This window comes from Molothrus aeneus, chromosome 20 (genome assembly GCF_037042795.1).
Source record: "Molothrus aeneus isolate 106 chromosome 20, BPBGC_Maene_1.0, whole genome shotgun sequence".
NCBI lineage: Eukaryota > Metazoa > Chordata > Aves > Passeriformes > Icteridae > Molothrus > Molothrus aeneus.
In genome coordinates this window covers 6,609,224-6,624,922 of record NC_089665.1, presented here as the reverse complement: position 1 = coordinate 6,624,922, position 15,699 = coordinate 6,609,224, and the positions used below count along the sequence as shown (strand labels likewise).

Below are 15,699 nucleotides of genomic sequence, written 5' to 3'. Positions count from 1 at the left end.
AGGGATTTGGTTTTACTCACTTCACCAGCAGGTTTCTGGAGGATTTTTCTGTGCTGCTTTTGAAGCTCTCCCTCCCTGGTGAGCTCTGACATGGGTTGGTGACCCTCCGTGTGCCTCACAACCTTTACAAGGTGAAGTTGAAAGGGCTGAGTCAGGAATAACAAGTTAGATAGGGTCAAACTGTCAGGAGAGCTGGGCTGGGGGCCTCTCAGGGGGCTCCCATGGTGTTTTCCAGTCTGGGAAGCCCAGTGAGACCCAAGTGCTCCTGGCTGTCATGCCTCAGTGGGATTTGGCTGCTGGATACCCCAGAGCTGGTGTTACCAGCCTCAGGAGCTTCATGGCTCCATAACCTCTTTGCTTTTTGGGGATCTCATTCCCAGATCTAAACTGGGACCAGTCCCAGAGCATGCCAGGAGCAGCTTCTCACAGCACTAAGCAGTCAGCAGGTTTTACAGGCTTGGAAGGAAGGCCTCCTTGATGAGACCACAGGCCTTGTGTGCATCCACTGGGGAGTCCAGACCTTCATGGAATCCAGATTGCTTTGGTTTGGAAGGGACCTCGAAGAACGGCTAGGGCAGGGACACCTTTCACTAGGACCAAGTTGCTCCAGGCCCCATCCAGCCTGGCCTTGGACACCTCCAGGGATGCGGCAACCATAGTTTTTCTGGGCAGCCTGTGCCAGGGCCTCACCACCCTGGCAAGGAAAATTCCTTCATTATACCTAATGTAAACCTACTCTCTATCCAAATCCCATTCACCCTTTTTTCCTAAGTATCCATCCTTCTGTTTCCCCATTCTCCTCACTCCCAAGCTGCAATAGGGAGAAAGACATCCCTGTCTTTTCTTCCCACCATCCCATTCTTGGGAAGCTGAGAACCAGTAACAACCCCAGCCTATCCTCACCACCATCCCTGGCTGCAGGAATCCCATCTCTCTCTCCACAGGAGCTCCAGCCATTAACTCAGAGCTGCCTGTTAATTAAAGAGATGAACTCAGTTCCCTCTGACCTTTACCTCCGGAGTTATCCCCGCAGGCAGCGAGCTGTTAAACGCTGCGTTCCCTTTCTGCAGGAACCTCTACCTTGGCCATGCTCCAGGGAGGCCTGGGCTGCCTTGGTCCATCACCATGCATTGCTAACAGCCTCCTGTCATCACCATCCCTACACGTGAAATCCTGTATGCTCCCAGATCCCTGCCCAGCTCCACCTCCCGTCAGTAATCCCGTTAGCCTGGCAACTGTTGTGTCACGGAAGAGCGCATAAAACTGTTGTTTGGAAGCAATATGTAATCTTCCAACCTGCTGCGTGTAGCTGGGAGATGGTTTATTGATTCAGACCCTTGTGATTTGGTATTTGCAATAACAGGCTCTGCATGTGGGAGATCGTCACAGCACTTGTGCCTGGCAGGGTTTTACTAATAAACATCAGACCTACGGAAGGCACCGTGCTCCGGTGTCACCGAGGTACGACGGGGGACGTGGAGCCGTCCCACCTTGGTGGAGCACATCCTTGAGTTGAAAAGCCCAGCAGAACATATCTGCAAACACTGCTTTATCTCTCCCATCGGAGGATAATCACAATATCCTCAGGACACCGCTGTTTCCCAGGCTGTGAGCGGCAGCCAGGGCTCCGGTTTTGGCAGGGAGCTCTGGGTAGTCAGCACGACGCTCCCACCAGCGCAGCCCCTCTCTCATCGTGCAGAGGCACAACAGCAAAGCCAAAATGCTACGGCAGTGACTTGGAGAATGTTCCTTTTCCTACACAGCCGTAGGAGTTGTCGCGAATTCAGCGTTCCCGACTCACCAGCCCTTTTTGGCAGTGGCGCAGGGATGAGACATCCCTCCTGGTAGCCCGTGCTTCGTTTCTGAAGGGCAGTGCCTGGAAGTCATCCCCCTCATTCCCATTCCCAGGCAAGGCTCCATCCCATGCTTTGGGCAGCGATGCTATTTTTTTCCCTATTAACCGCCCAGTCAGCGATGACTGGCTGTTACTGGTGATTTATGGAGAGTCTGAATAACCCAGTTTATCTAAAATATGTGGCAACTTTGCCTTGAAAGGATGGGTTTAGATGGACGGGTCACCTGCTGTTAACTTAACGGCAATAGATCTCCATACCAGGGAAAAGGCAACAGCAACCACACAGTTATATTTCAAACACAATTAATAAGAAAACAGTGAGGTTTTTGTGCCTCCAACTCGTATTAGGCTGTAGGCACTGAAAAGAGGGACTGTAAAAGCCCAAGGGGTCCCGGCTCTTGGACTAGCTGGTGATAACGACGTGAAGTAATTAGAGATGAACTCCACTTCCACTCTCGTTTTTCAGATTAGTACAAGCTGGGTAGGACTCGTGGGCAGGATGGCACTGGCAGCTGTGCGCTGCTCCGCTGTTACTCCTTTTCCCTGCAAAGTCCAGAGGCAGAATTCATTAGACATGAGAAAATTTTGCGTGTAAGAGGAAAAAGCCAAATCTAGGAGGAAAATCTGAATGAGAAATGACAAGTCTGGTGCAATGAGTCTGAAAAGCCACTCGGCACAGAAGGAATAGCCTGAAAGCAAGCCTGGTGCGAGGAGTGGGAGCGAGACGGGAGCGGGGCGGCAAAACCTGAGCTCTGAGGAGCTGAGCAGAGGGAGGGGACGGTTCTGCCTCGTTCTCTGCTTCTCTGCTGCGAGAAAGCCCCAGTCACAGGCACATTCTGTAGCATTAGAGGATGCAATATGCTTTGCCACAGGACATCCATTTAAAAATATGTCTGAGCATCCCACTTCCAAACGGAGTTTTCGGCTCAGCCTTTTCCACCAACTGCTGACAACATATTTCCCTGTAAATCACTCGGGTTTCGGGGTGGATGGTGGTGTCTAACAACTGTAGTGAAAGGAGACAGTGGGGATGGGTCTGTGCATTTGGGGGGAGTGGGATGCACTGCACACGTGTAATTTTAGGTGGTTTGCTGGGAATTGCTGAATCTCTGCAGCTTTTCCTCTCCGATATGTGCAGGCGATTTAACAGATGCATTTCAAGAGGAGTGGGGACACCTGCGAGGGTTTGAATTCCCCCTGTTTGCTCTCACACCGCGGCATTTCCTTGCCTGCAGGCAAAGGGGCTCTGCTGCCTGCTCTGCCAGCGTGAATTCTCACCGAGAAAGTTTCTCCTGCCTGTTCCGGGCTGGGAACACAACCAGGCGCCTGTTGCAGGCAGGGAGAGGAGGCAGGGAGTACTCCATACATCACGTTTTAACTGCCGTGGGTGATGAGCCTACTCATCACAGCCGCGTGGGTAATTCATGAGCAGAGAGGAGGGCTGAGCTAATTGGGGGCGTTTTTCACCCGGAATAGTCTCCACAGCAGCGATGGGTGGGCGGGAGGTGCCCGGTTCCCGCTGACGCCGCTCTCCCCTCTCTCCGCACAGGGGGGTTTGCGGAGCTGCTGCTGGTGCTGCTGGGGCTGAAGGTGCCCGGTGCCCTGGGCTGCCCCACCGACTGCGTGTGCTACCCCTCCCCGATGACTGTCAGCTGCCAGGCTCACAACTTCGTCACCATCCCTGAGGGCATCCCCGAGGACAGCGAGAGGATCTTCCTCCAGAACAACCAGATCACCTTGCTGCTGCGGGGCCACTTCAGCCCTTCCATGGTCACCCTCTGGATCTACTCCAACAACATCACCTTCATCGACCCCAACACCTTCGACGGGTTCATCAACCTGGAAGAGCTGGACCTGGGGGACAACCGCTACCTAAGGGCTTTAGCTGCAGACACTTTCCAAGGGCTGGTGAAACTCCACGCCTTGTATCTGTACAAGTGTGGGCTGAGCTCTCTCCCCAGCGGGATTTTCGGTGGCCTCCACAACCTGCAATACCTTTACCTGCAAGACAACCACATTGAGTTCCTTCAGGATGATATTTTTGTTGACTTGGTTAACCTCAGCCATCTTTTTCTCCATGGAAACAAGCTCTGGAGCCTCCATCAGAACACGTTCAGGGGACTAATAAACCTGGATCGGCTGCTCATCCATCAAAATCAGCTGCAGTGGATTCATAGGCGGGCTTTTCATGACCTCCGAAGATTGACCACCCTTTTCCTCTTCAATAACAGCCTCTCGGAGCTGCAGGGGGACTGCCTGGCCCACCTGGGAGCCCTGGAGTTTCTCAGGCTGAATGGGAACCCGTGGAGCTGCGACTGCAAAGCCCGTTCCCTCTGGGAATGGCTGCACAGGTTCCGAGGCTCCAGCTCCAGCGTCATCTGCGAGTCCCCCGAGCAGATGCACGGCAAGGACCTCAAGGTGCTAAGAGCAGAAGACTTTAGGAACTGTTCAGGGTCCGAGTCGCTCCACCAGATGAAAACACACACCTTCTCTACAGCGGACAGAGGAGCCTCCAAATCCCACCACCCTCACCACTCCTCCAAGGAGAAGGGGAAGGAGCGAGGGGCTGAGAACAGTTTGCACAGCAACCAGCCCGCCGGCCCGCCGGGCTCCCGGCCGGGCTACCGCAAACCCGGCAAGAACTGCACCAGCCACAAAAGCCGCAACCGAACCTCCAAACCGGTGTCCTTGGGGCCGCGCAAAAACGGGCAGGAGTTCCCGGACTATGTGCCTGATTATCAGCACAAATACAGCTTCGGGGCCATGCCCACGCTGTCCCCCAAGCGCAAGGGTAAGTGCACCCGGCGGACGCCCATCCGCCCGCCCAGCGGGGTCCAGCAGGCGGCCGGCTGCCCGGGGCTCAGGGCGTCGCTCCTGGTTTTCCTGGTGGTGTTGGCGGCCGTCATCCGCTGAGCCCCCCCAGCCCTGGCCGCGGACGGAGCGGAGCTTGTACTGCCACCAATCTACAAAGGACCAGAGTTTCTTTTCTTCTTGTTTTTTTGTACGTGGCTCAGCGTTGGCCTGGCGAAGGGAAGAACGTTGTCTCGGCTTCCTGTGAGGGTTGTCTCCGTGCCCGGCCGGACTGTGCCGAGCGCAGCGGGAGCAGATTAAAAGGCATTATCACACCTTGTCACAAACAGCCTAACCGAGCACCTACAACAATAACAACAAAAAAGCCAACCTTACAAAAAGCAGATAACAGGGGTGGTAACCAATTCGTCGGTGACAGCACCCAGACAAATGGACTGTATCCATGCTCTTGTGAAATCCCGTTCGTTTGAGAGCGCTCCGAACGACCCCTCCAATTACCGAAAGGAACATAATTGCTGTAAAGACCATCACCGATTAAGCCTACACTGTTTCTCTCTGAAAGTGAGTGCAAGGACACTGATGCCGATGTAACAAGGACATTTGGTTCTCCCACGTTTTAGCCCTTTTGGCTCCAAACCCAGAGGCCAAAGTTGGCTGGGAATCTCTTAGAAGACAATCTCAAACCCCTGAATATCTCAGGCATTACAGCAGAACAGGGCTTGCCTGCTGGGCTTGGAGTAGCCGACAACCAAAGGAAAGACTGATTAGAGGTGGAATTAAACAAAAAAAAAAAAAAAAACAAAACAAAAAACCAAACCCCGACAAACCCAACACATAAAGAAATGAGGTACCTGCAGGAGGTGTGTTTTTTGTAACCATGTTCCCACATCTGAGAAAAACACCCCAACAATTGCACAGGCTCCCCCTCTTCCCCTCAATTATCCATATGTATGTCTTACAATGTTTATAAACTATATGGAAACTGTATCTTCAGAACTAAGGATTGTATTATTGAATTTATAGCAGACCAGTATATGATTTTTTTTTTTTCCTTGAGAAAACAAACCGGCAGCAGTGCCTACAGATGCTGAAAGCCATCGGGCGGGCTCAGTACACGCGGGGGAACCACAACGGACCAATGTTCTCAGCAATTCAGAGCACTAAACTTTGGGAGGGGTTGGGGGGTGGTTGTGTGCGATGCAGCAAAGTCCATACCCAGAGAGCCAAAATTCACCCTTAGATCCTAATTTGTGACTGGCAGGGGAGAGAGAGAGAGAGAGATTAATTAGCCCAAATAAATAGAGCCATAGAGCTCTGTCTCCGGAGAGCACTCGAGGCCCCGGGGAGGACAGGGGCTGGTTTTGGGGCTGGAGGCAGAGAGAGGCTTCCCAGCCGTGGCAGTGGCGTGAGGACCTTTATAGCTGGACTAAGGTTTTCACTGGGGCAGCAAGGAGCTGCTCCCAGGCTGCAGACAGACCTGACAGAGTCAGGAGGGGTTTTGTTTCTTAAAAGGAACAGATTCTGGAAGAGTCAGAGCAGGGGGAAGCTACAGCTTGTAGAGGACCAGCGAGAAGCGCGGTGCCCAAGGTTCCTGGTCCATGGCAGGAGAGAGAAATCCGTGGTCCAAGAGAGCTGTACAAAGGGGGTTGTGGGGAGGTGGAGGAGAGGGAGCAGGGCATCCTGTTCCCCTCTTCCTGGGTTAAACCATGTGCTGGAGGGATGTGTTTGCTGGTCAGGGGCATGGCAGAGCCGGCAGCTCCGCCGACGGCAGCCCGTGGGCTCGGGGAGGTGCTGCCCGGATTCTGCAGTTGGTGTGAATTCCCTGTCAGCGTGGATGTGTGAGACCAAACAGACACTGAAGTTAATGAAACAAGGGAAATAAAAGTGATCTTGGACAAGAAAAGGCTTCTGTTCTTTCCATAATCATATTTCAGTGGTGGTGTTTCGAGCCTGTGGCTCAGGTGGGGGGCTGGAAATGCTGAAAAAAACAGCTGCAGTTTTCCATCAGACACACAATTAGCTCCAGGAAGGATGGGCCAGCTGGGGAAATCTGCTCTCCCAACCACTTTGGGGAAGGGGAGAGGGTATTTACACAGTGGCAGATCCCTTGGAGGTATCTGGAAATGGAAAGGGAAACTCCCACTGAAAAGAGAAGCAGAAAACTCCCTGATGCACTTGTGTTTACGAGCAGCTGGATGCTGAGAGTGGGAAGCTGGAGGGGCACGGCCTCCTCTGTCCATCTTGCAAGCAAGGAAAGCCAGAGGCTTGGATGCTTCTCTTTTAAACACCCTTCTTGGGGAATAGCAAAGAGTAATTCTGGGAGGAGGAAGGAAGAGGTTACTTCATCAAGCCCTCTGCCTTCCAGCTCCTACCCAAACTTTTCTGTCTACAGGGCTCTAAAGCTCCACTAAAGGGATGTCCAATGCAGCCAGAACAAATAATCCGTGGTCTGAAATAGCTCCCTCATGTCCTACTCTCTATAACCAATAGCAACTGAATGAGCCTGGCACTGTCCCTCAGAAGTGGAGCATGTTGTTATGTTGGTTATTTCGTTTCATACTCTGGAAATCAAAGCTCTCAGTGGGAGAATGAAGAAGAGAAGCACTTTATTAATTTTTTTTTAAGTCTGTGTGTAACTCCTGTAATATAGGAGTGAAATGTCAGCACAAGAGATGCTAATGTTTTATAAATGATTTGGGTGCAGCAGGCACGGTGGATAGTCTTTGAGATGAATTATATTAGAACAGACTACGCCTGGCTCAAAACCATAATTGTATTTTTAGTATCTTTTCCTTTAACATGTAGGAAAAATAAAGGCAACTCCACGGTGTATTACAAGCCTTGTCAGTCAAGTGCTCTAACTCCTAGTGATAAAGGCAACTGTTTAAAAACCAGAAGGGAGACATGATACACTGCTAAATAGGAGATGTCTCTTGACATGGCGTTGTGGTTTAACCTGGCAGGCAGCTGAACACCACAGGGCCGTGCTGGAATGGGGGAGAGGATTGGGAAAAATACAAGTGACATTCATGGCTTGAGATAAGGCTGGTTTAATAGGACAGAAATGAGAGAAATAATAATAGCAACAATAGAATTGGAATATGCAAACCAAGTGATGCACAACACTGTTGTTCACCACCTGCTGATGCCCAGCCAGTCCCTCAGCAGAGGCTCTCAGTTTATTCACTGACCATGATTCCATTTGGTTTAGGATATCCCTTTGGCCAGCTGGGATCAGCTGTCCCTTCCCAGTTTATTGTGCCCCACAGCATCTTCAGAGGAGCAGAAAAGTCCTTGACTCAGGGCAAACACTGCTGAGTAACAACAAAATCCATGTGTTATCAACATTATTCTCATCCCAAACCCAAACCACACCTCCTAGAAAGAAAATCAACCAACCCAGCCCAAACCAGGACACACAGGTTCCTGATATTCCTCCTGTCTCCTCCTCAGCTGCCATCCCTCCCCATTCCCATCCTTCTTCCACGACCACAGCTCTTTGAGGATAAACTAAATTTTTATGGCATGCTCTGACACTCGGGCTCGATAATGAACTTCCCAGCTGCGTGGTTCAGCTCACCACGGCCCTGGGTTCACACTCGTGTGTCTTTTCCCCAGCTCCTTCCTACAGCATGTCTTCATGCATTTTGAATGCTGCTCTGAGGCCTGGCAGAAATCCCCTCTCCTCTGCTGCAGCTCTCCAGTGGAGCAGACTCAGGTATAACCCTGACTGCCAGAGATTGTCTGACTCAGATAAGTTGGAGAAACTTGGGATCTCATTAGAGTTGCTCCCAGGTGCCCAAGGTGTCTGGGAGGGGTAAAGAGCTGATCCCCAAAGTGCTGGGAACCCCCTTGGAGGTGATGCTGGGCTGGAAGGATGGGCTGAGGCCAATGGGATGAGGGATAAGGCCACGAGGCAGGTGCTGCACTTGGTCACAACAACCCCACACAGCCCCTACAGGCCTGGGGCAGTGTCTGGAGAGGTGCCCAGTGGGAAAGGAGCTGGAGGTGCTGGCCAGCACTGGCTGAACATGAGCCCAGGTGGGCAAGAAGGCCAAGGGCAGCTGGCTTGGGGTCCCCATCCCTGGAGGGATTTAACAGACCTGTGGATGTGGCACTTGGGGAAGTGATTTACTGGTGGCCTTGGCCGTGCTGGGTTAACTGTTGGACTTTACCACCACATAGGTCTTTTCCAGCCTAAATTATTCCATGATTCTATAAGTTCTGAACCTTTCCATGCTCCTATCACAAGTTCATCCTTTGGATGTGCCCTGATCCCCTCTCGGGGTGGGGACAGACAGGCCCTGTTGCCTGGGCAGACACTGCCAGTAGCTCCCCACAGCTCAGCTGTGATCTCCACACAGTCCCCCTGGGAAAAACATCACCTGAGCCTTTATTTGCTCATCAATTTGCCTTTCCTTGAGTGTTCTCCAGTCTGCGCTGCTCTGGAAGATGAGATCAGTCCCTATCTCTGTGGCTGCCTTCCCCTTCCTCCCATCAGTGAGCTTTAACACTCTGACTTTGGGCTGCTCATGCAAATCCTTTCCATTAAAAAAAATAAACACCAGAGAACCCAGAGGAGACCCCAGACTGTGCCTCTGGGAACTCACTCCCAGCGGCAGAATCCCGTTTCCTGAGTCGGAGCCAATTTTCTCTCCTTTGTAGCACTTTTCCACAGTTTCATCCCATAATTGCTAATATGGAGCTTTTCGTACATGCTTTGAAATCAGAAACCACGCAACACTGCATCTCTTTTATCCTCCCAGGCAGGATGAAAAACCAAACACCTCTTGGATACTGAGAATAAATTTTTAGTTTATCAGCCTAAACCAACACCACGAGACCACAGCTTCTCCTGTATTCCCCATCACTTCCCAGACCACGCTTGTGCACCCCCTGCACCAATTCCAAACTATTTCCTTTGTCTCAGAAAGTTGCTTTCTGACATGCTCCCCTTCAGAGGGACAGAGCGGAACAAAAAGCACCGCATCACATTCCTTGCAGCTAAATAACACTTTTTTTTGCAGCCCTTCAAGTTTATCCTTCCTTAAATCCCCTGCCTGTGTATTCTTTCCCTGCCTTAGCTTCAACCACTCCCCCAGGAACACTTCCCAAGAGCCCATTTCCCATTACCAAGATTATTTCCCTTTTTATCATTATCTCCTTGAGGTCCTGCTGGTGGGCACGAGCCCCCTGTGCCCCCAGCCCCCTCTTACCACATCCAGCAGCCCCTGAGCTCATCCCTGCTTTGCAGAAACGTGAGATACTGACACCAGTGCTGGTGGGAACAGTGATTCCAGGGATGCTGTTGTATTCCTGACTGCGTTGGAGTTTGTGGGTTACAGATGGAAGCAAAAGCAGCTCTGAAAGCAGGACACAGGTGCTCACACTCTGCAGTGTGTGTTTTTGGGGAAGGTGTCACGCTGACGAGCCACAAACATCTCTGCCCACAAAAAAGCAGCCCCAGGAGCAGCACCCCTCCAGGGTGCCCATCCATCCCTGTCCTCCCCTTTCCCAGAGAAGCAGCCTTCAGCAGGGAGAGGGATGTGTCAGCTCAGTGGCCACCTCTCTGGTCCCCACCCAAAGGCAGCAATTTGGTGACCAGCACAAGTCCCTCATTAGCCAGCTCCCTGCTGGAAATAGCTGCTCAGTAAATCCAATTTTTCTCCCACCCTGTGAACACGGGTGAAATCCTCCCCACGCCCAGCCACTCTGCAGATGCAGCTTTATCTCTCTGCAGGCTCATCCCCACCCTCATCCGCACAGCCCGAGCCCTTTCTGGAGCTGCCCCTCCATCCTCTTCCTCCTTTGTGAAAACAGAATCAAAATAACTGTTTAACAAATCAGCCATTACCTTCTCTCATGTCACCAATTCCCCGCTATCATTTCGTAATTGGCCAATTTTCTCTTTTACCTTCTCTCTGCTCTGAATACGTCTCGGGGAGCTCTGATTGTGTGTTAAAATATCCTCCCTAATTCACTGCTCAATATCTCTTTCTGCTCTTCTAATTGCCCTTTTAACTTCCTTCTAATTTTTTTATAAATCTCCTAATCCTCCTCCTGCACAGGTTGTTTACATGCACCGGAGAATGTATATGTATTAGCAGATGTTCCTGGGTAAATAATGCACAAAAGAATATTACTGCATCACGCAAGCTGCAATTACTGCTTCCCTCAGAATAAGCCCTGTTTAACCCTCCTATTTAGGGCACACGCCCCTGCTCTTGCTGCACATCTCCAGGCTATTTCACTCCTGCTGCAGAACATTAACACCACCAGCTCCACCACGGCTCCCTCGCTATCTTCTGGGGGGGAAAAGAAAAGAACTCGGAAAAAAAGAGAGAAAGAATCTAAGGATAAAGGGAATAATGATATAGTTATGCTCCGAAATTTTTTTCTTTTTTGGGGAGCACAGCTGAAAGAAACTAAACAAAATAGCCACATGAGTCAAACACAGCAAGTAATACCCCAAGTAATAAACAAATTGGATAGTCTTGGTGCTTTTGATTTCTGGAGAGCTTCCTGCACTCCCAGCTCAGGGCTGTGACAGCCCCGGTGCTGCAGACAGGCACAGGGTCAGGCAGGCGTTGTTTGCCATCTGCTTTGTAAAACACTTCCTAACATTACTCAACATTTCCTTCCTCTTCTCCATTTCTCCTCTCCATTTGTTTGTGGTCTCCCTTTTGCCAACACGCTGCAGCACCCGCCAGATGCTCTGGATCCTGTGTTTTCCACCCTAAAGGGGGGTGCTAAAGCATGGGTTTAAAGTTACGGGTCTTGTTTGGATGAAAAGAGTCGAGTTCTCCTCTCTGGGGATGCAGGCAGAAATCAGTGTTTTGCAACCCAACCCTTGATCCTGTTGAGGGACAAAAGGCATTGCTGGAAGCTTCAGGAAGTGGGGGTTATTTTGTGCTTACAGAGTCTCAAAATCCAAGTACCAAATCGTGATTTGCAATTATGTCCTGGCCAACAGAACATCTCTGGTGTCTTACACCTCCATCCTGCCAAAACTACATCCTGCTACACCCTGTGAGGCTCCAGCACCCACACTGAGCACCTCACCTGCCCAAACCTGCCTGGGGGACAGGAGATTTAAACAAATGGAGCTGGAGGAAACCCAAAATCTGATGGAAACAGTGAAAATTCTCCTGCTTTTCAGGGCCTGCTCTGCCACACACGGTGAAAAGAAAACACTTCTATTAAAATACAGAATTGTTCATATGACAGGCTGAGGATTGCTGAGGCTGTTATGGAATAATGAAATTCTTGGCTATTTGCTGACTTGCCCAGGATGATTTCCATTTCTCCCCTACATCCACACACTTTGTTCCCCAGAGAAGCAGATCCAGCTCCCAGCAAGGGTTGCCACCATCCCCAGGGATGGATTTTGTTTGCCTCAATCTGAGCTGCACCAGGTGATCCCTGTCCACCTGGCAGGTACCACAGCACCCCCAGGACAGGACTTGTCTGCACCTTCCCCATCTCTCAGATGAGATTTAACACCTCCACTTTGAGCCTACCAGCATGACTTGGTTATTCCTTTTTTTCCTACAGACCTTGCGAAACTTCTCTCAGGCCTGATTTCTCAATAGTGCATACAAATTGCTCTCCTTGGGAAAGGTTTTCATCATGATTCCCCCAGTCAATCCTTCTACAGCTAAAATATCCCGTAATCAAAGGTGTTGGCTCCTCACACATCTTCTCTGAGGAAGCGTCTCTGCGTGTTCTGGCTCATGAAGTGCCTTGCATGCCCTCGTGTCCTCAGAAAAAGCCCTCCTGGAAGCCCTCCTGGGATCACAGGCTATCTGTGTGATTTTCAACTCATTCCTTAACCTCCCTCTGAAATATAAAAATGTAAGAGATAATAATTTAAGAGAAAAAGCAGCGACTCTTTTGGCACCAGAGGATCCTGGGGAGGACCGAATGTGCAGAATCTGCTGGCGCACAGCGTTGGCTGCATGCAGGGTCCTGTTCCACAGCTCTGTGTGCCCTGCTCCCAGAGAAATCTTGTCCCTTACCACTTTTTCAGGGATCCCTGATAGGAGGAGTCCCTGGGACACTTGTTCCTCTCCAGCTCCTAAAGGCACAGCTCGAGGAAGCAGCCCAGCAAAGGAGAGCAGAGCACAAAGCAGCGAAACCTCACCCTCACTTCTCCACTCTTCCCTGCATCTACTTAGCACGTAGAAAGCAAAAGGAAACAAGAGAACACACACATATGGAGCCCCTGTTAAACCTGAACTAAATATACCACGGGATGTTAGCAGCCTGCCTCAGCTCCCTGGCACTCCAGCTGGCACGGCAGCGCCCCGGCCACCGGCTGCCTTGGGGAGCTGGAAGGGTTTTCTCTGGAGCAAAGACGGGAAACCTCCAAAATCCCCCCTCCACATGTGCTGCTGACACAGCACTGCCCTGAAGTGTTGGTGGCAGCATGCAGGGAGCAGAGAGGCACAGAGCAGCCCTGCCTGACTGCATCTCCTCCTGTGAGGCTCCATCTCCTCGTGCGGATCCCCTGCCTGCAGGCAGGCGAGGAGCAGAGCTGGGACCAGCCAAGGACATCTGCATGGGGGAGCTGCACAGCACAGCTGATCCCCAAGCCATCAACTGAGGGGATCTCTGGGAAGGAAGATGGGAATTATCGAGATTAGAGCAGGGAGAGAGAAGGGAAGGGCTCGGGAGAGGCAGGAGCAGCAGGAAGGAGGGCAGACGTGCTGGCTGGAGTGGGTGTGTGCAGCCCTGCCAGGGGAAAGGTGGACATATTTGCCTTGAGAGCTGAGAAATTATTAGAGCCAATTATGTGAACAGAGTATGTGAAAAGTAATCCCAGCTGCAGGGAGCTGGGGGCGGGGTGGGGGGGGGAAAGGAAAATCATGATGTGATTCAAGGGGGCCCAGGAGAAAAAGCACAAGAGCAGAGATGACCTGGTTTGCAGATGGATCCATTTCTATTTCTGCTCAGATGCTGAAGCTGAGCCTCACACAGAGCTCTCAGCTCTCCCATGGCTTGCGTGACTCCTTCCCTGCCTGGTGCAAGTGTCAGGCACATGCATGTACCACGGGGCATCTGGGAATCATATTTGCCTTAAGAGTCTGCACAAATGTAAGGGCAAACAAGAATTCACTGTTAACACGAGCTCTTCCTCTTCCAGCAGAACAATGTTTTCTAGTCCAATACAATACTCTGTTCCCAGGTGTCAATATTTGGGACATAGGCTGCTCACTTTATTTCTATTTTCTGTCTTTTTACAGCTTTGGTAATAAAAGCTAATTCATTGTGCACATTCTGGTAATTCTGAGTCGTGCACTAAATACAGCATTTCTCAAGCAGATTTTTTTCCCTTTTCCCCCACTTTGTAACTTCCCCCAAGTAACACTGTACACAGAGAAACCAACACCAGGGAAAGAAAACAAAAAGCAGCTCCTACATCAAGGCAGATCCCAGCTCCTCAGCCTTCCAGCACATCTCAACCCAGAACTAGAGCAAAAGGGCAGATTATTTAAAGCCATTGCATGTAGGCCAATTTTCACTGCAGTTCCTTTTGGCTCTGATTTTCAGGCCCCAGTGGAGTGGTGAAGTCATGAATAAATGCAAGTAAACTGAGCTTATCCACTCTTATTTTGAGCAGTGGAGTTTACTCACCTCATGCTGCTTCAGATGGAACACCAAAGGGTAAATTTAAAGGGAAAAAAAAAAATCCAGGGGGGAGCGGGGGATAATCTACTGCTGCCCTCACCCACTGGCTCAGCGAGTCCAGCACGGAGCAAAGGCAGGGCTGGGAAGCTGCAGACCCACAGAGATTCCTGCTCTGGATATTGAGCACACGCACAGTTATCCCCTGGTGCTCTGGAGTTGGTCCCTGCTGTGTGATGGGCAGGGGGAAGCTCCCCGTGCCCCTGCCAAGCGGGAAATCATCCCTGCCTCAGCCACTGCACACAGAAAGCTCCAGGAGGAGGAGACACCCTCAGCTGATGTTCTCCATCAGAAAGGCAGCGTCTGGAGGAGGAGGGCTGGATTTTGACTGGAAACAGGACAGCCTCCCAAACTGAAAATAATTAGGGCAAATATTTGGGAGTTGAAGAGAGTATCACCAGTCTTGGAGCACATCACCTGCCCAGTGGTGTCTGGTGGGACCAACAATCAAATGCTGCTCACCTGGATGCTCCCCAGGGACAGGGCAAGCTGGAGACACTCTCAGAGCTGGCCAACAACAGCACTGCAAAGGTTGTGTAATGAATTAAATACACTAAACACCTCATTCTGCTCCTTGGAGCCAGGACACACTTGCCCACTCCCCTGGTTTGTACAGAACTTCCCCTGAGCTCTGCCTAGGAGTGGCAGAGCCTGAGTCTGCCGTAGACAGGATCTGAAATCACCAGAGATAAATCCATTACAGTTATCACATTAAATTCAAATTTAAAAAAAAAAGAAGGAGAAACACCCTGCAATTTTATCTCCCTGCAAGCATCCCTTCCACTCAGCTCTGACCATAGCAGAGAGATGGCCACACTTGTTTCCTTGTGGTCTGAACAGCAGAGAAAGCCAGCTTCTTCAAAGTTAAAAGAAAATAGTAATAATGGAGTCCCCACATTCCTGCTGTGTTTATAAAGAGATGTTTTCTTCCTGAGCTCTACAGCATGGCGGGCTTAATCTGAAATTTCTTTTTAATCATAGCGGGAGTCCCAATTAACGTGTCGGGTAATCGTTCAAGTAGAACTGGAGCTTCATGGCTGCAGCAAGGCAAGGAGAGGCTCAGCATCAGAGCATGGGCAGGGACCAGGAGCACAGCCAGGTGCCTCACCCCCTCCCCAGACCAGGGGGAATGAGGGCAGGTCCCCCCAAATTTAGGACACAAATGGGTCCCTGAGCTCCCCAGACATCGGGAATGCAGCAGCTCCATGGAAAACCTTGTCACAGACATGTTTTATGGAAAATCCTTTCCTTAGGATTTTTCCTCCTGAGAAGCTGAGAGGCCTCGGGAACAAAATGTAAACAATGGTTATCTGCTGCTGTGGAATGCAACAGGTGCATCTGGGATT

At 50.9% G+C, this 15,699-nt stretch overlaps 1 protein-coding gene across 1 annotated transcript in view; it reads left to right on the top strand.

Annotated features, from left to right (window-relative positions):
- Window positions 1-6,569, top strand: part of RTN4RL1 (reticulon 4 receptor like 1) — a 29,413-nt gene extending 22,844 nt beyond the window's left edge. The window contains exon 2 of the mRNA XM_066563602.1: window positions 3,405-6,569. Within this exon, the coding sequence (XP_066419699.1) occupies window positions 3,405-4,768 (1,364 nt within the window). The 3' untranslated portion in view covers window positions 4,769-6,569. The remainder of the gene's footprint in view (window positions 1-3,404) is intronic.
- The last annotated feature ends 9,130 nt before the right edge of the window (window positions 6,570-15,699 follow it).